The sequence below is a fragment of the Malaclemys terrapin genome, chromosome 3 (genome assembly GCF_027887155.1).
Source record: "Malaclemys terrapin pileata isolate rMalTer1 chromosome 3, rMalTer1.hap1, whole genome shotgun sequence".
Lineage (NCBI taxonomy): Eukaryota > Metazoa > Chordata > Testudines > Emydidae > Malaclemys > Malaclemys terrapin.
The window spans coordinates 21,219,780-21,246,267 of NC_071507.1; the positions used below are offsets into that span (position 1 = coordinate 21,219,780).

At 42.5% G+C, this 26,488-nt stretch overlaps 2 protein-coding genes across 3 annotated transcripts in view; both read left to right on the forward strand.

Annotated features, from left to right (window-relative positions):
• The window catches only part of PUS10 (pseudouridine synthase 10), an 86,714-nt gene that overhangs the window by 38,621 nt on the left and 21,605 nt on the right, over positions 1–26,488 (forward strand). For both annotated transcript variants that reach the window (XM_054021754.1, XM_054021753.1), the window contains exons 5-9: positions 3,728–3,762; positions 12,781–12,892; positions 16,341–16,402; positions 20,098–20,143; positions 25,601–25,665. In XM_054021754.1, the coding sequence (XP_053877729.1) occupies positions 3,728–3,762; positions 12,781–12,892; positions 16,341–16,402; positions 20,098–20,143; positions 25,601–25,665 (320 nt within the window). The remainder of the gene's footprint in view (positions 1–3,727; positions 3,763–12,780; positions 12,893–16,340; positions 16,403–20,097; positions 20,144–25,600; positions 25,666–26,488) is intronic.
• On the forward strand, positions 5,915–9,462 carry LOC128833690 (uncharacterized). The gene is made up of 2 exons (XM_054021756.1): positions 5,915–7,924; positions 8,848–9,462. Exons 1-2 carry the CDS (start codon positions 7,522–7,524, stop codon positions 9,237–9,239), a joined length of 795 nt encoding a protein of 264 aa, XP_053877731.1. The 5' UTR covers positions 5,915–7,521; the 3' UTR covers positions 9,240–9,462.

Here is a 26,488-nt window from a genome sequence, read left to right on the forward strand (position 1 = left end):
ATCTTGGGCTAGAAGATGATGGCACAGTATTAGGGGGTGAAAATTGAGGCTGCCAGAAACTCTCACCACAGAAAGTATGCATAATCCTTCAGATTTTACTGCTCTTTGTGATAAATGCAGATTTTTAATTTCGACAGAAGTGTCTGAAATCAGAGAGGGCCAGCCTCTTGCCCTGAATTATACAGCACGCCAAAATGTGCTAGGTCCTTTAGAAAAGACACAATGAAATTTCAGATGCAACACAATATGTGAGGGGGACAAAATAGAGGCGTTTGGGATATCAGGAATAGGGTTAAGATAACTGGAGACAACTTTTTATTTCAGAAGGTTGAAAAAGCTACTAGGGGGGAAGCTGTTCTAGACTTGATTTTAACAAATAGGGAGGAACTCGTTGAGAATGTGAAAGTAGAAGGCAGCCTGGGTGAAAGTGATCATGAAATCATAGACTTTGCAATTCTAAGGAAGGGTAGAAGGGAGAACAGCAAAATAGAGACAATGGATTTCAGGAAGGCAGATTTTGGGAAGCTCAGAGAGCTGATAGGTAAGGTCCCATGGGAATCAAGACTGAGGGGAAAAACAACTGAGGAGAGTTGGCAGTTTTTCAAAGGGACACTATTAAGGGCCCAAAAGCAAGCTATTCCGCTGGTTAGGAAAGATAGAAAATGTGGCAAAAGACCACCTTGGCTTAACCACGAGATCTTGCACGATCTAAAAAATAAAAAGGAGTCATATAAAAAATGGAAACTAGGACAGATTACAAAGGATGAATATAGGCAAACAACACAGGAATGCAGGGGCAAGATTAGAAAGGCAAAGGCACAAAATGAGCTCAAACTAGCTACGGGAATAAAAGGAAACAAGAAGACTTTTTATCAATACATTAGAAGCAAGAGGAAGACCAAAGACAGGGTAGGCCCACTGCTTAGTGAAGAGGGAGAAACAGTAACAGGAAACTTGGAAATGGCAGAGATGCTTAATGACTTCTTTGTTTCGGTCTTCACCGAGAAGTCTGAAGGAATGCCTAACATAGTGAATGCTAATGGGAAGGGGGTAGGTTTAGCGGATAAAATAAAAAAAGAACAAGTTAAACATCACTTAGAAAAGTTAGATGCCTGCAAGTCACCCGGGCCTGATGAAATGCATCCTAGAATACTCAAGGAGCTAATAGAGGAGGTATCTGAGCCTCTAGCTATTATCTTTGGAAAGTCATGGGAGACGGGAGAGATTCCAGAAGACTGGAAAAGGGCAAATATAGTGCCCATCTATAAAAAGGGAAATAAAAACAACCCAGGTAACTACAGACCAGTTAGTTTAACTTCTGTGCCAGGGAAGATAATGGAGCAAGTAATTAAGGAAATCATCTGCCAACACTTGGAAGATGGTAAGGTGATAGGGAATAGCCAGCATGGATTTGTGAAGAACAAATCATGTCAAACCAATCTGATAGCTTTCTTTGATAGGATAACGAGCCTTGTGGATAAGGGTGAAGCGGTGGATGTGGTATACCTAGACTTTAGTAAGGCATTTGATACGGTCTCGCATGATATTCTTATCGATAAACTAGACAAATACAAATTAGATGGGGCTACTATAAGGTGGGTGCATAACTGGCTGGATAATCGTACTCAGAGAGTTGTTATTAATGGTTCCCAATCCTGCTGGAAAGGCGTAACGAGTGGGGTACCGCAGGGGTCTGTTTTGGGACCGGCTCTGTTCAATATCTTCATCAACGACTTAGATATTGGCATAGAAAGTACGCTTATTAAGTTTGCGGATGATACCAAACTGGGAGGGATTGCAACTACTTTGGAGGACAGGGTCATAATTCAAAATGATCTGGACAAATTGGAGAAATGGTCTGAGTTAAACAGGATGAAGTTTAACAAAGACAAATGCAAAGTGCTCCACTTAGGAAGGAAAAATCAATTTCACACATACAGAATGGGAAAAGACTGTCTAGGAAGGAGTACGGCAGAAAGGGATCTAGGGGTTATAGTGGACCACAAGCTAAATATGAGTCAACAGTGTGATGCTGTTGCAAAAAAAGCAAACATGATTCTGGGATGCATTAACAGGTGTGTTGTGAGCAAGACACGAGAAGTCATTCTTCCGCTCTACTCTGCTCTGGTTAGGCCTCAGCTGGAGTATTGTGTCCAGTTCTGGGCGCCGCATTTTAAAAAAGATGTGGAGAAACTGGAAAGGGTCCAAAGAAGAGCAACAAGAATGATTAAAGGTCTTGAGAACATGACCTATGAAGGAAGGCTGAAAGAATTGGGTTTGTTTAGTTTGGAAAAGAGAAGACTGAGAGGGGACATGATAGCAGTTTTCAGGTATATAAAAGGGTGTCATAAGGAGGAGGGAGAGAACTTGTTCACCTTAGCCTCTAAGGATAGAACCAGAAACAATGGGTTTAAACTGCAGCAAGGGAGGTCTAGATTGGACATTAGGAAAAAGTTCCTAACTGTCAGGGTGGTTAAACACTGGAACAAATTGCCTAGGGAGGTTGTGGAATCTCCGTCTCTGGAGATATTTAAGAGTAGGTTAGATAAATGTCTATTAGGGATGGTCTAGGCAGTATTTGGTCCTGCCATGCGGGCAGGGGACTGGACTCGATGACCTCTCGAGGTCCCTTCCAGTCCTATAATCTATGAATCTATGAATCTATAAAGTAGGGTTAAGATTGATGACAGATTATTTTGATAATCTAAAATGTTAGAGATAAGGATAAAAATTGTATTGACTTAATTATTGTAGATATTGGGTAAGAAGTCAGTTTTCAGGCAAGATTTAAGTGAGGGTGGAAGGAGTGGCCTTGCAGACTAGCTCAGGAAGAGTCATATTGGTTATTTAAAATAGCAGGGCCAAAGAGCAAATGGAGGGGAATATCAAGGTATTAGGGAAACAATAGAAGGTTACAGGTTTCAGTGGTAACATAGGAAAGCAAATGTTCATTTTCTAGTGTTTCTTCTTTTAATACCAAGCTGTTGTGATCCACCTGGATTTTGGTTTTCATCCATTAGTTTTCCCACTGCCAGATTGTCCTGGAACATTATGTGCTCTGCATACTATTTAGTTGTTTAAAAATGCTTGCTTGAGTGCCATAAAATCACTTGTTTCATTGTTATGAGAAAAAAAATGTGCTCTCTTTTTTTAAGAAATATATTTTGAGTGAAAGATTTGAGAAGTGTGTACAGTTTTCACACATACTTTATTTAAAAAATTGGGATAAAAGCTCAGAGCAGCATTTGTTAAAATTCCCCCCATAGATTTCCAATAGTCATAGTGAAAATTGATCCAACTAAAAAAAAAAATTACCTTTGCTTCTGAGTGCCTGCCCCAGGGGAGATAAGAGCTCTTTATTGGATATGTTTTTGGGACAGTAAGCAGGGGAGAGCTCATACTTAGATAACAGGGGACAACTCCTGCAAAGAGGGAATACTTAAAAAAAATTGATAATTTTCTCTTTAAAAAAAATCAGATGGTAAACCTGTGGGATTGAGGGTTTACTCCTGTCTTATTCTTTCAGTTCCAAAGCAAAATGAAAGTGTAGTTTAAACTCTAATAAGTATCTGGAAATGCTTGGCTTTACAAACATTAGTTTCCCTTTTAGAACAAAGTGATTTGTATTAACAGCACTGTCAGATAGTTTGATGATTGAATGTTGTTGGGGCTTGATTTCACTTGTATTTTTTTTCTCTTCTTCTTCTGTGTGGCTGATGGCTCATAGCATGCTGCCTGGCTGCTGGTAAAAGAGGAAATGGGGTGAGTAAGTTTTATAGCATTTATACTAGAGAGTACTGGATTTAGTGAATTAAGAGATACTTCTATAACTTTTTTCAGAGTAGGAGCAATGAGGAACTTCTTTCTCTGGAATATTGGGCCACTGATAGAGATATTTATGACTAAATGATTAATACTGTATTTTCCATGTGTAGGAAAACAAAGTGATTCACTTGATAGGTGCTTTAAAAGTGAGAAAGTGTCCCTGCTAGCAAACAGCAGCAATCTCTCTGGAGCTATACTCCAAGATTCTTCCTCCCCTCTTTCCCCCCTTACTTACAGTGAACTCAAAATAAACACGAAGCCAGGGAGTAAATGCTTCATTTGCTTTCATCCCTTTGCTGGCAAGCACCTTTAAGCATCCAGGTACTTGAGCAATAGAGCAAGCAAGTAGTTGTTTTATAAGTTTGATATGAAGGCTACTACTTAACTGAATGCCGAGCAGCTGCAAAAGATTATAGTTTCAGCTTTGGCATATGCACATCCTACATTTGCTCCTAAATTGATGTTTCTTGTTCAGTATGTTCGTTGTGACTGCAGCATCTCTAGGACAATGCTTCTGAGTTTGGGGTGTGGGCTATCCATTCAATGTAGTGTTTTGAAATTAATTTAGTGCTCATGAAAGTTGCCAAAATGACATCACTGGAATCAGAAGTTCTCAGTCTGTCAAATAGATACTGTGAGGGTACATTTATAATAGAGCCTTTCACTTTGTCACCACTTCAGAGCCAGCCCATATCAGTAATGTCCAAAACTGTTACTGTTAGCTTATGGTAAAGAGTCAATCATTTGTTTGGTTCCCAGTAGACAGAAGCTACCATCACAGTTGACTAAGAAGCTGAGGATTGAATGATCAGAGACTGAACTATCCTATCACTCAGAACTGTTCTTTCTAGAGAAGAGCAGAACAGATTGGTGGGGCTGTGAAGGGAAGCATACATGGTCTGTACTATATCTGTTCTGTGACTAAACAGAAGTAATTTCATCTCCAAGCCGTCATGCCAGTACTTTTCATGAACATTACGTTCACTTTAAAAGAAGAAGCACAGCACAAGCGGTTTAAGCTTTTCTTCACAGCCTCACTACTATGGCTTAGGGCTTGTCTACATGGGGAGTTATTCCACAATAGTTGTTCTTGATTAACTCCGTATGTGGATGGTCTTATTCTGGAATAAGAGTGCCTTCCATGTCCAAAATGGACTAAACTAATTTGGAATATGCACTCTAGTTCCAGAATAAGAGCAACCACACATGGAAGTTAATCAAGACTAGCTATTCTGGAGCAACTCCCCATATAGACAGGCCCTTAGACTGTCAACAAAAGTACTAATAAATATAATGGTATTCTGTTTTAATAACACTAGGTCACTACAGACTGGACTAAGTCCATCAATTCATTTAATATCAGCCAATGAATTACTATCAGAAGGTAATGTCTTTGTTACTACTGACCTGGGTAGAGACAGGGTATAAAATGGTCATCTAGGTTAATGGTCATCTAGGTTTCTGTATGTCTTAAGGAATTCAGGAGTCCTGTATTTCTCAGCAATCTCAATTTTTGAAGTTAGAGTTGAATTTAGTGCACACTTAGTTTGAAGGTACACAATTTCATCTGTGTTTTAATGATTTTTCCATTTCACTTTTATTATTAGGGTAGCTACTAATGAGGTTATTAACATGTGGCTTTTCATATACTTTGTGTCAATATACAATATTTTAATTGTATGGTTCTCAAGAATATAGGGTTTAAGTTGATGAATTTACCTTTGACTAGCTGATTCACAGGCTGTTTTCCACTTATGGTGAAAAAAGTATGATTAATATGTATAGTTTGATTACACTATTATTATTTGCATTCAGATATGACTGATATATAAATCTACACCTTTTGTGAGACATCAGTTTTAAATATTCTAAAATTCTCCCAATAATGTAACTACATGGGGACATGAACAATTTGTACTAATGGCTAAAGTACCTTCAGTAAGTAATTAATACCTTACAATTTTGGGTAAAGTCTTTGAATCTTATAAGGATCACATTAATTGTGAATAAACTTATAAGATACTGAGCAGTCTCCAGCAAAAGTATTATTAAGTGAACAGGGTACAAAGACTGTGGATACTGGCTGTAATAGGTATTAAAATATATAGCCAGAAATATGAATGCAGTGATTAGATTAGTATTGAGACCTTTTGTTTATACATCAGTGATTTGAAGGAGTATCTATCCAGTAGGTAAGGAGAGAGTGTGTGCAACCTCTGTGATGTATCTTCTTATCCCAGACCACTCAGAGGGTACCCCACAATATGTGGGAGAGACAGGGACATAATGTCCTCCGCTCACAAACCAATGGGCGAATTCACCAAGAAGGGTATACAGTCTCAGGCTGGGAGAAGAAGAAATTTTTGGAGGATTGGGAGGCAGTGTTTGAGCGGAGGCATAAGACTTCTGCATAGACGACTCTGGTCTCTATCAAGTTTCCTATGATCTGGGAGTTCTGAGGGACAAACTCCATGCCCATTCCCAGACCTTTCCCCGGTAAAACTATCTGTTAGAAGCATCATGAGAGGAACACTTTGGAGATTCTTGTTCCCTATGTGGGTTTATCAGTGTAGGGGAACAATTTGGCTCAAAGTTCATTGTTATTGAGCTATCTTCTGATGGAGGCCATCATGCTGGGAAGTGCTATTTGAGATATTGGCAGTATAGGAACTCAGACTTAGAGGTGGGAAAGCAATTTCTATCCTACTTTAATGCTAGTTTAAACAGTAAATTATTAATCTCTAAAAGCATCTTTTTATTGTTTAATCAGCATTAGAGAAGCTTTCACAGTGAGCTCTTATAAAGAAGGTGTGAGTTCTTAGTAAATTGGCCTGTCATTGGCGCTTGGGTCAAGGGTGGTAATGCTATATTTTTTTTAATGAAATGTGCTATTTGTGTGGCAAAGGGTTCTCACTATGTAAGCTTCCAGATTGCTGGGCTGAAAAAAGTGTGTACTGCTTTCTCTTAATATTTTTGACATCTTTGGCTAGTTACACTTTCCACTGCCCTTAATTATTTGGTGTACTGCCTACATACTCTTGTAACTTGAACACGTATATGCCCTGTCTCACAATGAGAGGGCTAGCTGCCCTTCCGAGTTCACCTCCACAGATCACAGACCTCATGCTTTCACCTCCCCTGGGGTGGGTGATTCTCCTGCTCTTAGGCCTGGTCTACACTACGAGTTTAGGTCGACTTTAGCAGCGTTACATCGAATTAAGCCTGGACACGTTCACATGACGAAGTCCTTTCTTTCGACTTAAGGGGCCCTTTAAACTGGTTTCTTTACTCCACCTCCGACAAGGGGATTAGCGATAAAATCGGCCTTAGCGGGTCGGAATTGGGGTAGTGTGGACGGAATTCGATGTTATTGGCCTCCGGGAGCTATCCCACAGTGCTTCATTGTGACCGCTCTGGACAGCACTCTCAACTCAGATGCACTGACCAGGTAGACAGGAAAAGCCCTGCGAACGTTTGAATTTCATTTCCTGTTTGCCCAGCGTGGAGAGCACAGGTGACCACACAGAACTCATCAGCACAGGTAACCGTGATGGAGTCCCAGGATCGCAAAAGGTCTCCAGCATGGACCGAATGGGAGGTACGGGATCTGCTCGCCATATGGGGAGATGAATCAGTGCTAGCTGAACTCCGTAGCAGTAAAAGAATGGCAAAATATTAGAAAAGGTCTCCAAGGCCATGAAGGACAGCGGCCATAACAGGGACGCACAGCAGTGTCGCGTGAAAATTAAGGAGCTAAGGCAAGCCTACCACAAAGCCAGAGAGGCAAACGGAAGGTCTGGGGCACAGCCGCAAACATGCCACTTCTACGTGGAGCTGCATGCCATGCTAGGGGGTGCAGCCACCACTACCCCAACCGTGTGCTATGACTCCTTCACTGGAGAAACACACAGGGAAGAGGGTTCGGGGTACGAGGAAGAGGAGAATGAAGATAATGTGGATAGCTCACAGCAGCAAGGAAGCGGAGAAACCGGTTTCCCCAACAGCCAGGTTATGTTTATCACCCTGGACCTGGAGCCAGTAACCCCCGAACTCACCCAAGGTGTGCTCCCAGACCCTGAGGGCACACCGGGGACCTCTGGTGAGTGTACCTTTGTGAATATTACACATGGTTTAAAAGCAAGCATGTTTAATGATTAATTTGCTCTGGCAATCGCGGCCAGTACAGCTACTGGAAAAGTCTGTTAACGTGTATGGGGATGGAGCAGAAATCCTCCACGGACATCTCCAGAAAGCTCTCCTTCATGTACTCCCAAAGCCTTTGCAAAAGGTTTCTGGGGAGGGCTGCCTTATCCCGTCCGCCATGGTAGGACACTTTACCACGCCAGGCCAGTAGCACGTAGTCTGGAATCATTGCATAACAAAGCATGGCAGCGTATGGTCCCGGTGTTTGCTGGCATGCAGACAACATCCATTCCTTATCTCTCTTTGTTATCCTCAGGAGAGTGATATCATTCACGGTCACCTGGTTGAAATGGGGTGATTTTATAAAGGAGACATTCAGAGGTGCCCGTTCCTGCTCGGCTGAACAGAAATGTTCCCCGCTGTTAGCCACACGGTGGGGGGGAGGGGTGAAGTGATCATCCCAGAGAATTGGGTGTTGGGGGGGGGGGGAAGTGGGATTAGTTGGGTTTGTGCTGCATGTTAACCTGGGAACCGCAGCCCCTCCTTTTACATTGCAAACCCATTTTAAATGGCCAACCCAATGGGTGCTTGGTATGGGAAATTAGGGCGCTACAGTTTGAAACCATTCCCACATGTTAAGAAGGTTAAAAAAGCCAAAAGACTGTGGCTTACCATGGCTGCCTGCAAGCCGAAATCTGTTGCCTGGCACTGTGTGAGTGATCTCTCACACCAAACCGGCAGGCCCTCAATATAAGAGGAAAAATGCGACCTTGTAACGAAAGCACATGTGCTGTGTAATGTAAACAGCAAAATGTAAAGTGTACCCATTGTTCTCTAAAATGTGTCTTTTTTAACCACCTCTCCCTTCTCTTCCACCAGCTGCAAATGTTTCTCCTTCACAGAGGCTAGTGAAGATTAGAAGGAGAAAACGGCAGACTCGGGATGACATGTTCACAGAGCTCCAGATGTCCTCCCACGCTGAAAGAGCACAGCAGAATGCGTGGAGGCAGTCAATGGCAGACTACAGAAAAGCACAGTATGAGCGAGAGGAGAGGTGGCGGGCTGAATCGTGGGATGAACAGAGCAAGTGGCGGCTGAAGATGATAGGTGGCGTCAGCTTGCAGACAGAAGGCAAGAGTCGATGCTCCAGCTGCTGGAGCATCAAACTGATATGCTCCAGCGTATGGTTGAGCTGCAGGAAAGGCAGCAGGAGCAGAGACCGCCACTACAGCCCCTGTGTAACCAACAGCCCTCCTCCCCAAGTTCCATAGCCTCCTCACCCAGACGCCCAAGAACACGGTGGGGGGGCCTCCGGCCACCCAGTCACTCCACCCCAGATGATTGCCCGAGCATCAGAAGGCTGGCCTTCAATAAGAGTTAAAGTTTTAAACTGCAGTGTGTCCTTTTCCTTCCCTCCTCCCCCACTCATCCCGGGCTACTTTGGCAATTATCCCCCTAGTTGTGTGATGAATTAATAAAGAATGCATGAATGTGAAGTAACAATGACTTCATTGCCTCTGCAAGCGATGCTCGAAGGGGGAGGGGAGGGTGGGGTTTTTGGTTTACAGGGAAGTAGAGTGAACCGGGTGGGGGGGGCAGGCGGAGGGTTCATCAAGGAGAAACAAACAGAAGTCTCACACTGTAGCCTGGCCAGTCACAAAACTCGTTTTCAAAGCTTCTCTGATGCGCACCGCGCCCTGCTGTGCTCTTCTAACCGCCCTGGTGTCTGGCTGCGCGTAATCAGCGGCCAGGCGATGTGCCTCAACCTCCCACCCCGCCATAAATGTCTCCCTCTTACTCTCACAGATATTGTGTTGCGCACAGCAAGCAGCAATAACAACGGGGATATTCTTTTCGCTGAGGTCTGAGCGAGTCAGTAAGCTGCGCCAGCACGCTTTTAAACGTCCAAATGCACATTCCACCACCATTCGGCATTTGCTCAGCCTGTAGTTGAACAGGTCCTGACTACTGTCCAGGCTGCCTGTGTACGGCTTCATGAGCCATGGCATTAAGGGGTAGGCTGGGTCCCCAAGGATCACGATAGCCTTTCAACATCCCCAACGGTTATTTTCTGGTCCGGGAAGAAAGTCCCTTCCTCCAGCTTTTGAAACAGACCAGAGTTCCTGAAGACGCGAGCATCATGTACCTTTCCCGGCCATCCCACGTTGATGTTAGTGAAACGTCCCTTGTGATCCACCAGGGCTTGCAGCAGCATTGAAAAGTACCCCTTGCGGTTTATGTACTCGGTGGCTTGGTGCTCCGGTGCCAAGATAGGGATATGGGTTCCGTCTATCGTCCCACCACAGTTTGGGAATCCCATTTCAGCAAAACCATCCACTATGGCCTGCACGTTTCCCAGAGTCACTACCCTTGATATCACCAGGTCTTTCATTGCCCTGGCAACTTGGATCACAGCAGCCCCCACAGTAGATTTGCCCACTCCAAAGTGATTCCCGACTGACCGGTAGCTGTCTGGCGTTGCAAGCTTCCACAGGGCTATCGCCACTCGCTTCTCAACTGTGAGGGCTGCTCTCATCCTGGTATTCTGGCGCTTCAGGGCAGGGGAAAGCAAGTCACAAAGTTCCATGAAAGTGCCCTTACGCATGCGAAAGTTTCGCAGCCACTGGGAATCGTCCCACACCTGAGCACGATGCGGTCCCACCAGTCTGTGCTTGTTTCCCGGGCCCAGAATCGGCGTTCCACGGCATGAATCTGCCCCAGTAACACCATGATTTGCACATTGCTGGGGCCTGTACTTTGTGAGAGGTCTATGTACATATCAATTTCCTCATCACTCTTGTCGCTGCGCTGCAATCGCCTCCTCGGCTGGTCCTGGTTTTGCTTTGGCATGTCCTGGCTCTGCATATACTCCAGGACAATGCGCGTGGTGTTCATAGTGCTCATAATTGCCGTGGTGATCTGAGCGGGCTCCATGATCCCAGTGCTATGGCGTCTGGTCTGAAAAAAGGCGCGAAACTAGTATCTGACGGACGGAGGGAGGGAGGGAGGAAGGGGCGAATGACGACATAGCGTACAGGTACAGGGAATTAAAATCAACAAAGGTGGCTGTGCATCAGGGAGAAACACAAACAACTGTCACACAGAATGGCCCCCCCCAAAGATTAAACTCAAAACCCTGGGTTTAGCAGGCCATTGATTTCACGGAGGGAGGGGGAAGCAAATGAATACAGAACAAATCTATTTTTTACATCTTAAGCTGGCAGACGACGGTGCAGCATGACTGATAGCCCTCGGCATCTTCTGGGTGCTTGGCAGAAAATACTGGGCGCTTGGCAGAAAATAGCATACTACGACTGATAGCCATCTTCGTCGAGACTGCCCAGGTGCCCATGATTGACAGCCACTGCAGTACGATGACGACGGATACCAGTCGTAATATACCATCTTCTACCAAAAGGCAAGGGGCTGCTGTTGTGTGCAATGCAGCCCCACGTCTGCCAGCACCCAGATCGCCGATGAAGGCTACCAGTCATACTGCACCGTCTGCTGCCAAAAGGCAATTAGCTGCTGCTGTGTAGCAATGCAGTACCACGTCTGCCGGCACCCAAAGGATATATGGTGATGGTGAGCTGAGCGGGCTCCATGCTTGGCGTGGTATGTTGTCTGCACAGGTAACCCAGGTAAAAAGGCGCGAATCGATTGTCTGCCGTTGCTCTGACGGAGGGGGAGGTGCCTGTCGACATGTACCCAGAGCCCCCCACGACACTGTTTTGCATCATTCAGGCATTGGGATCTCAACACAGAATTCCAATGGGCGGCGGAGACTGCGGGAACTGTGGGATAGCTACCCATAGTGCAACGCTCTGGAAGTCGACACTAGCCTCGGTACTGTGGACGCGGTCCGCCGACTTCATGCACTTAGAGCATTTTATGTGGGGGGACACACAATCGGGTGTATACAACCGATTTCTATAAAACCGGCTTCTATAAATTCGACCTAATTTCGTAGTGTAGACATACCCTTAGACTCATCCTGAGGCTATGTTACCTCACAGATTAGTGCTCACGCCAGCAGGTTTGACTAAGCTTGGCACCTTCAGTTCTCCCCTTCAGGAGTTTGTGGCCAGCGGACCAGACGGCCTTCTTTAACCAAAGTATTATTTAATTTTAACAGCAGGAATAAAGCATAATATAAGAGAAAAATAATGTTAAACAATGAAAGGTACCATCTATACTCATGTATTTTACCTCAGTCCTCACCCCACCCTCTGTGAGGGGAGTCTAGGAAGGCCTAATTTCTTCATACCCATCAGCCAGGGTCCATGTGAGAGAGTCTGTTCCCACAAACAGCTCCTCAACACACTCTGACCTTTGGACAGAGAGAGTCCTCATACCTGTTTTGTAGTCCTTTTGATATATTGATAACACAAGCATTGGCAGTTGGAACCCAGGCTAAACAAGCTATGTAATTTGGCTGGAGCTGATATAGTAAGATCTTCACAATTAATAGCTCAGGCAATATCTCAAACACACTGAAGTGTTTCCCTGGCGGGTTTTCTCCAGTCATTCTTTTGCCTTCCTTTTTATTTCCTCACAGCCTTGTTGATTTAACCCAATATAGACATAGTAAGCATCCCATATGACAATCAGACAAGTTTATAGTATTCAGAAATTATTACAGAGCAGCACCCTGTCCTTCACACCATGTTCTGTACACTGTATAGTTTTGGCCTGTTTATACCCAAATTTTATGTTAGTGACTGGTCAGTTATTTTTAGCATGAAATGTCAGAGGTATGATTGTTTGACTGACTCATATACAAGTTTTCATTGTTTATTTTTTATGATTCAGAAAACAGGGCCTATCACTGGCAAAAGAGGACGTTGTTCAGCTGAAAGAAACATACAAATGGATTATTCATCCCCTGTTCTCGGAGGAACTGGGTGTTCCTGCTGATGGAAAGGTGTTGTATGAATAATAAAGTTGTTGTTTTCCTGAATTCGTATAAATTACTCATAACATTGATGGGTTCATTAGATAGATAAGTCTGTCACTGGTCTTATCTGGTAAACAAAAAAAGTGCTCTTTTACCTCAAGTTAGCTATCGCAAGTAAATCCTAGTGGAGACAAGGCAAGCAGTAGTTTTTATACAAATTAGCTGGTAGAGTTAGACTAAGGAGTCTTTTCTTAGTCATGACATATAGAAACAAATGTCTTTAAACGTTAAAGATAGCAAGAGACCTTCTAGAACACACAAACACTGAGTCCCTCTAGTTATAAGTTTACCATAAAAATAAGTGATCTAAGGCCTTGTCTACACTACACAGTTCTGTCAACAAAACAGTGAAAGTGTACACACGTCAATGCTCTTCACGCCAATGTACTCCCTTGCTAAGCCGACAAAATAAAATCACCTTGATGAGAGGTGTAGAGCTTTTTGCGGCAAAGTTAGATCAACGCAGTGTCAGTGTAGACACTGCGCTTGCTTATTTTGCCATAAAGGCCTCCAGGAGGTGCCACACAATGCCTATCCTGACTGCTCTGGTCAGCAGTTTGAGCTCCACTGCCCTGCAGCCAGGTATACAGGCATCTGTCCCTCCCCCTTTAAAGGGCCGGGAATTTTTGAAATTCCACTTCTTGTTTGCTCAGCGTGGAGAGCTCACATTGCATCTTTCCAGCTGACCATGGCAGCTCCACACACTAAATGATCTCCCGCATGGAGTACACCGGAGTTGATGGATTTGCTGGCTCTGTGGGGAGAGGAGGCTGTGCAGTCCCAGTAAGTAAACAAAGCCTGGCTGAATGCATTACATAAAGACATGTTACTGGGGCTCATTGTCAAAATGCTGCTTCAAAGCCTCCCTGATTCAAATAGCCCCCTGTTGTGCCCCTCTAATAGCCCTAGTATCTGGCTGCTCAAAATCAGCCACCAGGTGATCTGCCTCCATGCTGCATCCCTGGGGAAACTTCTCCTCCTTAGCTTCACAAATATTATGCAGTGTACAATGGGCTGCTATGATCATGGGAATATTTTCCTCATTGAGGTCTAACCTGCCATAAAGGAAGCACCAGGGAGCCTTTAATCTGCTAAAGGCACATTCAACGATCATTCTGCATCTGCTCACCCTATTATTGAAGCACTCCTTGCTGCTGTCCAGGTTTCCTGTGTAAGGCTTCATGAGTCATGGGAGTAAGGGGTATACTGGGTCTCCCTGATCACTATGGTTATTTCAACATCCCTCATTGGAATCTTCTGGTCTGGAAAGAAAGTCTCTGCTTGCAGCTTTCTGTACAGGCCAGTGTTCCTGAAGATGTGTGCATCATGCACCTTCCTTGCCCATCCCAGTGAAATGACCCCGGTGATCCACAAGCACCTGCAATACCATAGAGAAGTACCCCTTTCTATTGATGTACTCCGTTGCAAGATGGTTTGGGGCCAAAATGGGGATATGCATCCCATCTATCACCTCGCTGCAGTTAGGGAATCCCATTGCTGCAACACCATCCACTATTTCACACACATTTCCAAGAGTCACAGTTCTTCTTAGCAGGATGTGATTAATGGCCCTGAAAACTTGCGTGAACATAAACTCCATGTTGGACTTTCCAACTCCAAACTGATTCACGACCGACTGGTGGTAGTCTGGAGTTGCCAGCTTCCACACAGCGATCACCACGTACTTCTCTCCCGAGAGAGCAACTCTCATTTTAGTGTCCTTGCACTGCGGGGTAGGGGTGAGCTTTGCACACAATTCCAGGAAGCTAGCTTTGCGCATCCAGAAGTTTTGCTGCCACTGTTCGTCATTCCATACCTGCATGACGATGCGATCGCATCACTTGATGCTTGTTTCCCGAGCCCAGTAGCGATGGTCCACCCTGTGCAACTGAATCATGAATGCCAAAAGTAATCTGGAATTGTTTCTTTCCATGGCATGCAGCTTGGCAGGCATCTCGGATTCCTGTTCAGATTCACAACTCATAAATACTGCATGTTCAGTCGCGTTGTGTTCACAACACTTATTACAAGACTAGAGAGCAGTGCTGAATCCCTGATTTCAGGCAAAGATGGTGAGCGTACTGTTTACAGGGGCTATTGAAAAATGGCGCAAAATGTGATTAGAAGCCCATGGAATAAAGGGACAGAAAAAACTGCATCATGGGATGGTGAACCCATGATGCACTGTGATCCATTCCTCATTCCTACAACTAATAGAGGCAGAAGGTGGCAAGTTGCACGGTGGGATAGCTACCCGTGGTGCACTGCTCTCTCTGTCGATGTTAGAGAACCAACTGTGGACGCATGCCGCTGACACAGGGAGCATTGTGTGAACGTGCACAAGCGATGTTACTATTGTAGTTGATGATCATTGGCGTAAATTGCGTTAACTTAACTCTGTAGTGTAGACATAGCCTAATGCTTTATAACTTAAAATCATTTAAACATTAGCTAAGCCTCTCAACAGCCTTGTGAGGTAGGTTGGTATCTGAATAAGTGTGGTAATGAGAGAATGATTTGCCGAAGGCAAGAGAACTGTGGGCAGCATTGAGATTACTCTAGAGTTCCTGGTTCTGTCGTCAATCCACTAAATCACATTGCTTTTCTTTTATGGCTTAAAGGCATCCAGTCATTGCAGACTAAGTCCTGGAATGAACTGCTTACAAGGGTGACTGGTTTGGTTTTGTCCCATGATTTGCTAGGCTTAGTGACCATAATAGGTAGGCTTGGCGGAATTTGATTTTTTAAATATAATTTTGACAGATAATATCAATGTTTATTTTAAGCATTTTTTTCAATTTAAATGTTCACGCAGTTATAGGAAATTATGGGGGAGGTCAGACAGCAAGGGGATCAGATAATCATTTAATGACAGACTCAAAAAAGTTTAATCTTTGTAACTGTTAAAACACCAATTGTCAATATCACATGTCAAAATATGCAAAGTTAATATCCTTAAATCAAACTCAAATATGTTCTCAAGCAGCATTTTTCTTACTTTGCCTATCTGTAAATTTCTATTACCGATGGAAATAGTTTTTCCATTGGTTTTTGTGTGTACGGTGAAATCAATGTTTACTGACATTTACCAATAAAGATCTAATCCTTCCAAGCCTAATAGGCTTTGGGCTGTTATTCTCTCTGTGTGCTAGTTCCCCCATGTACAAAATGCTTGTAAAGTCATTGAGATGGTTGAGTGCTATAGAAGTCTTATGATATATTTCTGAAATGGCTTCTCAGTGACCCATTTAAAAGTTTCCCATTTATACTGCAATTCTATCTTCCTCTTCTCCTCCTCCTTTACTGTTTTTCTGTATTATATCAATAAGGATCCTTGAACCATTTGTTATATATTTGGTTAATAAATTGCTAGCACTTCGTAAAAGGAAATTGTTACCGTTCTTTTTTGTCTTAGAGCTTGTTCGAAGTGAGTGTGGTGTTTGCTCACCCGGAAACTGATGAGGATTGCCATTTCCTGTAAGTTGCAATACAAACAACAAGATCTTTATCTTAATATTGTGCAACATTGTTAGAGTTTGTCTGTAGCAAATGCAATGTCTCCAGTATTTGTGATCTAGAGTTGGACCTGACTCCAAACCCCAAATCCAGGTTCCTCTTTGCAGCTTAAATCTATGGTATCTCTGAGGGGCCAAATCTGCACACCAAATTCAAACAGCCTAAAGTTTGGAAATGGTTGGATCTGGATTGTCAACCTTAATGTCGGAGTGTGTGGGTCTAGAATTTTGATTTGGTCCATTACAGAGAAATGAAGTTGGGTCAGGCATTTGATTTAGGCCTGTTGTACAGTTCATATTATAATAAATGATGACTTTACATGGTGTGTGAAGTACTTTTGATAACCTGTGAGCATATGTTTATATAATACTGAGTTTTTCCGCTTATTTTGGGAATTTGGGTATGGAGGGAGGGATCAGAAGTAAGTTAGTTCTACTTAAAGACAAGACTTTAAACCCCCCCCCCCCCCCAAAGTGTTACATAATCACTTGGTCTTGCTCTGCAGAGCGGCTGCCATAGAAATCCTTTTCTCACTGGCAAAGAAATCCAGGATTTCTGGAAATCTGGCTACCATTTAGTCACATCCCTTAACAGCTAGAGGGAGCATGTTGTGAGAAAATGGTCTTCCTGCTTGCTGTTTTTCCCCCCAAAAGCTAGAGCTTTAGGCAGTTTCACTGCACGTGTTCCTGGTAGGTGTTAAATCAGAGCATGGAAGGTGCCTTTCCATACAACTTCTCTGACCAGGATACTGTCAGTTGGCAGCTGCTATCTATCCTCAAGATCAGAAACTAGAGCATGTCTCTGGCCTTTCTGACTTCCTTTCATCTGTTGCTGCCCTTACTGCCTTACTTACTCCTCTTTTGAGTGCCTAATTTGTCACTTTATTGCCGCCCACCAGCCACATCCCTCCCAAATCTCTTATTTTAAAGGAGCTTCTTAGCTGACTGAGAGGACTTCACATTAGGAGGTGACCCAGGGGGGAACAGGGAAGAATCAAAGTTCCCTTATTTTGCTCTCCTATCAGCTTTCTGTGGCTTGGAGGGGAAGCCCACAATTCTGACTGCTGGCAGCTGGAGTCCTGCTGGCAAAATAATGCTGTGGTACTGTCCAGGCCTTGCATCTCTGTCCTTATTCCACCCTCCTCGCTGTCCTACCTCTTCCTCCCCAGTCTTTCTTGTTCCCTTCCCTTGTTCTCTGCCCTCTTCTCTTACTTCCTCCCTTTCTGTTGGACACCTTTTGAAAATGTTTATACAGGACAAGTTAGCAGCTAGCAGTATAATGTAGCTGTGGAGGGAGTTGGTGGCAGGGGGAGGAGAAAGCAGTAAAGCAGGGATCTCAAACTCAAATCATCATGAGGGCCACATGAGGACTAGTACATTGGCCCGAGGGCCACATCACTGAAACCTTTTAATACAATGATACAAAAGTATAGTAAAAAATGAAGAGTAATATAGCATGCTATTAAAAGTCAATGTGTTAACTTTTTAAAAACTGTAATGCGAAGAAGGGTTTTAATAAAATATAAACACCTGTAACTATTCCTTATGCAGTCAGTAACACTGATGATGGTCTACACTAACAGTCTATCAACATATCTGTAATGGCAGGAACTTTTTGAAGTAACTATTCATACAAAATACGTTGCCACTTTTAACAAACATTCTTACCAACTACTCACAGCAAAGAATCATACATGCTGAACTTCATACCTCAGACTGCTCGTCTAGTCCATGAGGCCCTGCCTCTTCCCATCCCTTCCCTGCCCCCATTCCAACCCCTTCCCCAAATCCCTGCCGCGTCCCCGCTCCTCCCCCCTCCCTCCTGGAAAGTCCTAAGTGTCGCCAAACAGCTGTTTGGCGGCGGGAAGTGCTGGGAGGTAGGCAGAGGAGCAGGGACGTAGCGCACTTGAAGGGGAAGGAGGAAGGGGCGGGGAGTGAGGGGAGCTTGGCTGCTGGTGGAGTCGTCGTCTATGGCGGGCTGCAGGAAATAACGCCGCGGGCCGTGTGTTTGAGACCCCTGCAGTAAAGCAACCCTGGGATCTGGATGAAATGCCCACATTTCATCCAGCAGCATGAGGGGCTTGAATTCAGGAAGGAGATCCCTCCACTTGCTTTCTCAGTGCAGCCAGATTGGAAAGCTATGGTGAGACTTTTAGGTAATATAATATATTATGCACTGTGGCCAATAACTCAGAGAACTTTCTCAAGTGATAATTCTCCAGATGTGCAAGTCTTCTCAGACAGAGGGCTGTGTCTAGGGAGGTCTGTGTACACATTTTAGTGCATTTTAGATTACTTCTAATATGACTATGGTAAAATTTGATACCTTAATGATCAGGACTTGAAAACTGATAGTGGATTTTTTGCTGTGGTAAGAAAGTAGGTTCTTGTTTGAGCCTGGAGAGGCCCTTCCATACCCAGTGGTCTTTGGCTACACGACAGCTGATTCCCCTGAACAGGCTCTTTGTGCCAGTTTCAATAATAGAGAACATGGTAAAAAATTGGGGTTTTTTGAGCAGTCTGATTGGGAACACCCTTTTGAGAAGTGTTTCAGGAGCAGCCACCACTGTCTCTTCTGTCCCCTCTCAAACTGCTCCTGTGCTAACACCTGCAGAAGGTGTGTAAGAAAGTGATCTGTTTTGTGTGTAGTACTCTGTGGTTTGAAGTGGAACATTTAACTTGTTTTGTTAACTTATACTTGGAAACTAGATTAAAATAAGAATGATTTAAATTCTGGAAAAAGGAAGTCAATGTACTCTATATTCTCTCCCACAAATGACACGTGTAGAAAGTTACAAGGGGTCTGCTGTTACAATCAGTTTCGTTTTACCCTGAAGTAGTCTTTGAGGTGCTGCTGTCATAACCTGAAGAGCAGCAGCAGGAGAGAATAAAAAATATGTGGCATGGACAAAAGAAATTATGTTGTCTTACTGCATACATAGCAATCCACTAATTTGTAAACTTCCTTGACAAACATCCAGTACTCAGAAAAGCTTCTAGTGCTAAATGTTTTACTGATTAGAATTTTCACTTTTGTGAATCAGAAAATAAATAGTTTCCTTTTAGGAGTGTTAGAAAGAATCTCAAAGATCTGGATGACCTGATGTTACCTTTTTTACATTAGACTGATTTTTCCTGTTCAGTAATAACATTCAGAGGTGTATTGGGACACCACTAGTCAGGGTGTTGCATTTTAAGCTATGATGCATGGGTTAGGAACAGGAAAAGAACCAATAGAGAGCTAGGGAAGTCAGTCCATCTTGCAAAGGTGCACAGTATTGTCAGTCATCTTTGTTGGCAGTCTCAGAAGAAAGGTCACAGGAGACTGATCTCCCCACATACCTCCTCATTCCAGCTCAAAACTGAGGGACATGGGTAGGAGTCAAAATGGGAAAGGTTTGCACAGCCACTACCCAGACTGTACATATTCTGTGGATAATCAGAGGATTTTAGTTTATGTAGGTCAAATAGACTGGCACCTTCTGGCATCAATTTAAGATTGAAAAATCTTAACTCCATCCCAGACTGGAGAGTGATAGAGACACAAAGTGTAGGGCATTGCTGCTCAAAAATTAGATCTGGTACCTGGGTATTTTCATTTTGATAAGTGTCTTTTATTTAAGTGATCATATCAATTAATTTTTTATTTCTATTTAGAGCCACAGTATGTCCAGACTGTTTCAAGCCAGCAAAGAATAAACAGGTAAGAATCCCATATCTGTCATCAGCATCATTCTTCTGGGATCAGAATTCTCATGTCAATGATTAAAATAAAGGAAGGTTTCTTGAAATTCAGTCATTACTTTAATGCCTATTTTTCTTTGCCTCCTCTCTAAAAGGTTCTCCAGTTGTTTCATATGCCTCCTTTTATTCACTCAACTCTCAACTTTTCTTCTGTTTATGATGCCTCTGGACTCCATTCCCAGACCTACAGCAAGAGCGCTATCATTTCAAAAACATTCCCAATACGTATAGGAATTTGGTTTGGATACACTAAAAATATCGGTATAGCAGGACTACTACCTACTGTCCATGGAGGATATGGCTGAAATAAGGCTTAAAAAAAAGAGAGAGAGAGAATCTAGTCTTAGCAACAGGGGAAAAAATAAAATTGTCCTAGAGCATTTTCCCCTGGCCACCATTCCAAATTAAACAAAACATGTGCAGAATGGTATGCTGCTTTCTGTTTACTACGGGCCTACATGGCTGCAGTAGTACCCACAACTGTTGTACACCACCCAACAGAGGGTGTCACCACTGAATCCACCTTTCCTCAGCCCAAGCTTAAACTCATCCCTGTAGTGGCATGATAAGAGCACCCGTGAAGCACAGGGAAGGCAGACCCTGTGTGGGTTTTCCATATCCTCGTCCTCTCCTCCCTTTGCCATGCAATGAAGTGCCTGCAGGGAGCAGGACTTGTCTTTTAGTGCCAAAGATGTAACGTAGCCACACATGATTTAGGAGATGCAGGAATGGGTCTCAGTCTGTGTAACACAGTGTTCCATCTGAAAGTGTAAACATTACTCTGTACAAGTCACTTTCGTGTGTGGAGCTGAGTTAGTGCCAGTGACTGAAAGTAATTTTTAGAGCTGGAAAAAAATTTCTGTCCAGACTTTTTCTGATGTAAAAAGGCTTTTCAATTAAATGGAAATGTTGGTGGGCAATTTCCATTTTTGCCAAAAACTTAAATTTTTCAGCAACCAAAAACTAAAATAAATTCATTTTTTGATTAGACTTGAAAAATGTTGAAGGAAAATTTTGACAAAAACAGAAGAATAATTGGTTTGAGTCAAAAAATTTCAGAAGAAAAAAGTATTTTCCTGACCAGCTCTGGTAATTATAGTGCTACTTGTGTAACACAATGGAAGAAATATAGTGCAGTGAGACTGTTTGAACTGAAAATAATATTTTTTTAAATACCACCCAGAAGGCTTTTGCTAAGAGACATTATATCTTTGAGATAGGAAATAACAAAGAAACTCTTTATCCAATGATGATAATAACTTACCTGAACTCATATAGGCCAGCTGCGTATTTTACCCTACTGGTCTTCCTGGGTAGCTGTGATATCCCAGAATGCTACATTCTGGCTGTTGCAGTGTAGTTGACAGCATGACTTTGGAGGAGCTAGAAACAGTGGGAAAGTTTCATGTTTAGATAGGTATTTATGTGCTGACTGAGCCTAGATACCATGGAGATGAGCACATTGAAAGTACATAGACTGCATACCATGGTGTGTAAAGTACATACACTGCATACCCCACTGCACAGGTATAAATAGCAGTGCAGACAGAGAGGCATGGCTTAGGTGAGTAAAGACACACCGGAACCTTAGGCTGTGTACCCTACATGGTTCTCCGCAGTGGCCCATGCAGTGCCTCCCACATCTCCGCTGCTATTTTTAGCAGTGTGGTGTCCCACTGCCTTCTTGTTCCCGGAGCCTTTCCCACCGCAGTGAAAGATTCCATCAGTGGGGAAAGGCCCTGTCAGAGAGAAGGCAGTGTGGAAAGGTTTCAGCGGCTTCCTGATTCTAGAGCTTTCCTCCACTGCCTCCCCCCGCCAGAGCCTTTCACTGCCACATGTAGCCACATACCACAGTGTGAACACAGCCTTTTCACTGCAGCAGGTACATAAGAATGGCCGTACTGGGTCAGACCAAAGGTCCATCTAGCCCAGTATCCTGTCTACCGACAGTGGCCAATGCCAGGTGCCCCAGAGGGAGTGAGCCAAACAGGTAATGATCACGTGATCTCTCTCCTGCCATCCATCTCCACCCTCTGACAAACAGAGTCTAGGAACACCATTCCTTACCCATCGTGGCTAATAGCCATTAATGGACTTAACCTCCATGAATTTATCCAGTTCTCTTCTAAACGCTGTTATAGTCCTAGCCTTCACAACCTCCTCAGGTAAGGAGTTCCACAAGTTGACGGTGCGCTGTGTGAAGAAGAACTTCCTTGTATTTGTTTTAAACCTGCTGCCTATTAATTTCATATGGTGACCCCTAGTTCTTGTATTATGGGAATAAGTAAATAACTTTTCCTTATGTACTTTCTCCACATCACTCATAATTTTATATACCTCTATCATATCCCCCCTTAGTCTCCTCTTTTCCAAGCTGAAAAGTCCTAGCCTCCTTAATCTCTCCTCATATGGGACCCTCTCCAAACCCCTAATCATTTTAGTTGTCCTTTTCTGAACCTTTTCTAGTGCCAATATATCTTTTTTGAGATGAGGAGAACACATCTGTACGCAGCATTCAAGATGTGGGTGTACCATTGATTTATATAACTGCAATAATATATTCTCCATCTTATTCTCTATCCCCTTTTTAATGATTCCTAACATCTTCTTTGCTTTTTGACCGCCTCTGCACACTGCGTGAACATCTTCAGAGAACTATCCACGATGACTCCAAGATCTTTTTCCTGATTTGTTGTAGCTAAATTAGCCCCCATCATATTGTATGTATAGTTGGGGTTATTTTTTCCAATGTGCATTACTTTACATTTATCCACATTAAATTTCATTTGCCTTTTTGTTGCCCAATCGCTTAGTTTTGTGAGATCTTTTTGAAGTTCTTCACAGTCTGCTTTGGCCTTAAATATCTTGAGCAGTTTAGTATCATTACAAACTTTGCCACCTCACTTTTTACCCCTTTCTCCAGATCATTTATGAATAAGTTGAATAGGATTGGTCCTAGGACTGACCCTTGGGGAACACCACTAGTTACCCCTCTCCATTCTGAGAATTTACCATTAATTCCTACCCTTTGTTCCCTGTCTTTTAACCAGTTCTCAGTCCATGGAAGGACCTTCCCTTTTATCCCATGACAACTTAATTTACGTAAGAGCCGTTGGTGAGGGACCTTGTCAAAGTTTTTCTGGAAATCTAAGTACACTATGTCCACTGGATCCCCCTTGTCCACATGTTTGTTGACCCCTTCAAAGAACTCTAATAGATTAGTAAGACATGATTTCCCTTTAGAGAAACCATGTTGACTTTTGCCCAACAATTTATGTTCTTCTATGTGTCTGACAATTTTATTCTTTACTATTGTTTCAACTAATTTTCCCGGTACCAACGTTAGACTTACTGGTCTGTAATTGCCGGGATCACTTCTAGAGCCCTTTTAAAATATTGGTGTTACTTTAGCTATCTTCCAGTCATTGGGTACAGAAGCCGATTTAAAGGACAGGTTACAAACCCTAGTTAATAGTTCCGCAATTTCACATTTGAGTTCTTTCAGAACTCTTGGGTGAATGCCATCTGGTCCCGGTGCCTTGTTAATGTTAAGTTTATCAATTAATTCCAAAACCTCCTCTCATGATACTTCAATCTGTGACAGTTCCTCAGATTTGTCACCTACAAAAGCCGGCTCAGGTTTGGGAATCACCCTAACATCCTCAGCCGTGAAGACTGAAGCAAAGAATTCATTTAGTTTCTCCACAATGACTACCTATGGTAGCTACCCATATCTTAAATGCCACCACCAGTGTAGACATGGCCATAGAGAGACTAAGTGACTTATCCAAGATCACACAGAAAGCCTTTGGCAGAGCTGGGAATTGAACCCAGGCTAGCACTATACCTGCTGGATATCTTTCCTCACTACCAGATGTGTGTGCACAAATCCCCAATAGGCACATGTTCATGGCTCATGAGTCACCTACCTTGTCTTGTGCTGTGCACATCTGACGGTGTTCAGAGCAGGCACCCAGGAATATCACTTTGTTGGTGGTAAATCCAAGTGGAGTTCTGTTTTCAAAGAAATTAAACTGAGGAATGTGTCCTGGGCATGTACTTAAATGGCAAGTTGTATATATTTTTCCTTAGCAGTAGACTGTAATTGTTTCATAAGGGTTTGTTTTCTCTCTTAAAAGTCCTTTCCATCATGGAAAATCTGAGACATACGTTAGCCCAATCATATTTAGTCTTCCATACATAACATCACTTTCTACTATCCATTGTCAACAGTACATATTGATCTATAACATTTGCTACTGTTATTAAGTGTACACTGGGGCCAAGATTTTCAAAAGTTGGAACCTAAAAATAGATTCGAAAGCCCATATATAGGTGCCTAAATTTGTAGCCTTATTTACAGAAGTGTTGAGCATTCAGCAGCTCCCAGTGAGATAAATAGGGGCGGGTGGATGTTCAGCCCTTTTAAAAACGACTTCATTAATTTAGGTGCCTAAATATGGCCTTACAAGTCTAATTTTAGGCTCTTACTTTTGAAAATTTTGGCCTGAACCCTCCAGTCCCACTGACCTTTTTTTTTTGCTTTTACATATTCTTTCATATAGTCTAAAATGTAGAAGGTTGTTAGAGATGTATCTGGCAGCTCCTTCAGCTTATGGAGGGACTGAACTAGCTATTATGTATCCCTGAACCTTTGAAGGATCTGGGATGGGATTTTTCAAAACCATCTAAATGACTTAAGACCACAAGTCCTATTGAAAGTCATGAGACTTGTGCTCCTAGTCACTTAGGCACTTTTGAAAATTCTATCCCAGATTTATAAAAACAAACAGACATTAAATATTTTTGGGGAAAAGTTATGTTTTGTTGTGAAATGATTTGTGGAAGGGAACATATTTTGTAGATATTTTCCACGCTACCTGTCCCAAACGCCAGTATTTCAATTTATAGGAAGTTGAATATAAACCATAGAATGAGATAGAACAAGTAATTATATTTTTTTAATATCTTCTAGAATCAAAGAGATGGGGTAAAAGAAAAGAGCCTAAGTCCCATTGATTTTAATACGAGTTTTCAATGCTTACACATGCACTTTAAAAATGTTTAGGCCTCAATCCTGCAGATGCCAATGTTGAGTAGCTTTACATACATAAGTCAAGTTACTCATGTGCGTAAGTATTGGCAAGATCAGAGACATACTGACCAGCGTGTATTGTTAAAGAACAACAATCATGATTAGTAGGGTGTCAGCACATGCTGATATTGGAAACATTGTCAGGCATAGGAATATAGGATAATTAAACTTTGGTATAAAAAACAATCTATATTGGTAAGAGTATTTTGAGTTCTTTTTTTTCTCATATGGCAAAATGATGTAATTACCCTACCCACATCCTTTCTTCAGCCTCTCATATTTCCTTGACTCAGATATTTTATTTTTCATTTCACTCTACAGTCTGTTTTCACAAGAATGGCAATTATAAAGGCTTTGGACAAGATAAAAGAAGAGGATTTCCGTAAGTAAGTATACATTGAAATTGTGTGTTTCTTAGTATTGGGCTGCTTCTGTACAGAATCAAGATGGGGAGGAAAATGTTAGAGGGAAATACACAAGTATTGTTAATTGTTAAAAATCTACTGATATATGTAATCATATGTATGTATTGGTCAGGAAATGTTGCATTTGCATGTCTTTTGATGACATTAGAATGTGTCATCGTTATCTTTTAAGAAATAATCTCACAATGCTTCAATGAGATCACAAAGAATTGAAAAGTGAACATGCGGAAAACAGTTCCCCCCTCCCCCAGATTATTTTATGATTGGCAAATTTAGGACTAGATTGTACCACAAGGGCACAACCTTAGATTATTACTGCATAGTCAAACTGCCACAATTCCATCGCTGCTCCCCTGTTGTACCAGCAGTAAATTACTATGTGCTCTGTGCTTTGAATGCTTAAAACTGAAAATATAGTATAGTAGCAATATTGCCAACCTGGGCTATATGAAAATCATGAGTCAGGTCCCAAAAAATCAAGAGATTAAAAAAAATATATTTTAAGTTTTTTATTTGACTTCTGGCTTTTGAGCCTGAGAGTTCGTACTTTCAAGCTTTTCTCTGAAACAGTGAAGATTACTTATTTTAAAAATTATGCTAAGATTCTCACATAATTCCATGACTCTGGGAGCTGGGACTTTAAGAAGAATACCAAATATTTTGAGACTCACAATAAAATTATGAGGTGGCAACATGGTAGCAGAAACTTTCTAATATGCACTTTGCTGAACTGCACATAAATCATTGGTCTTTTCCCCACCTCCTAGCAAAGATTTAATAGCAG

What these genes read in the sequence shown, in the direction of transcription:
- LOC128833690 (XM_054021756.1), top strand. Translation starts at nt 7,522, where the DNA reads ATGAAGGACAGCGGCCATAACAGGGACGCACAGCAGTGTCGCGTGAAA. An exon ending in GGGCACACCGGGGACCTCTG is followed by an intron (nt 7,925 to 8,847) that starts GTGAGTGTACCT and finishes CTCTTCCACCAG; the next exon opens with CTGCAAATGTTTCTCCTTCA.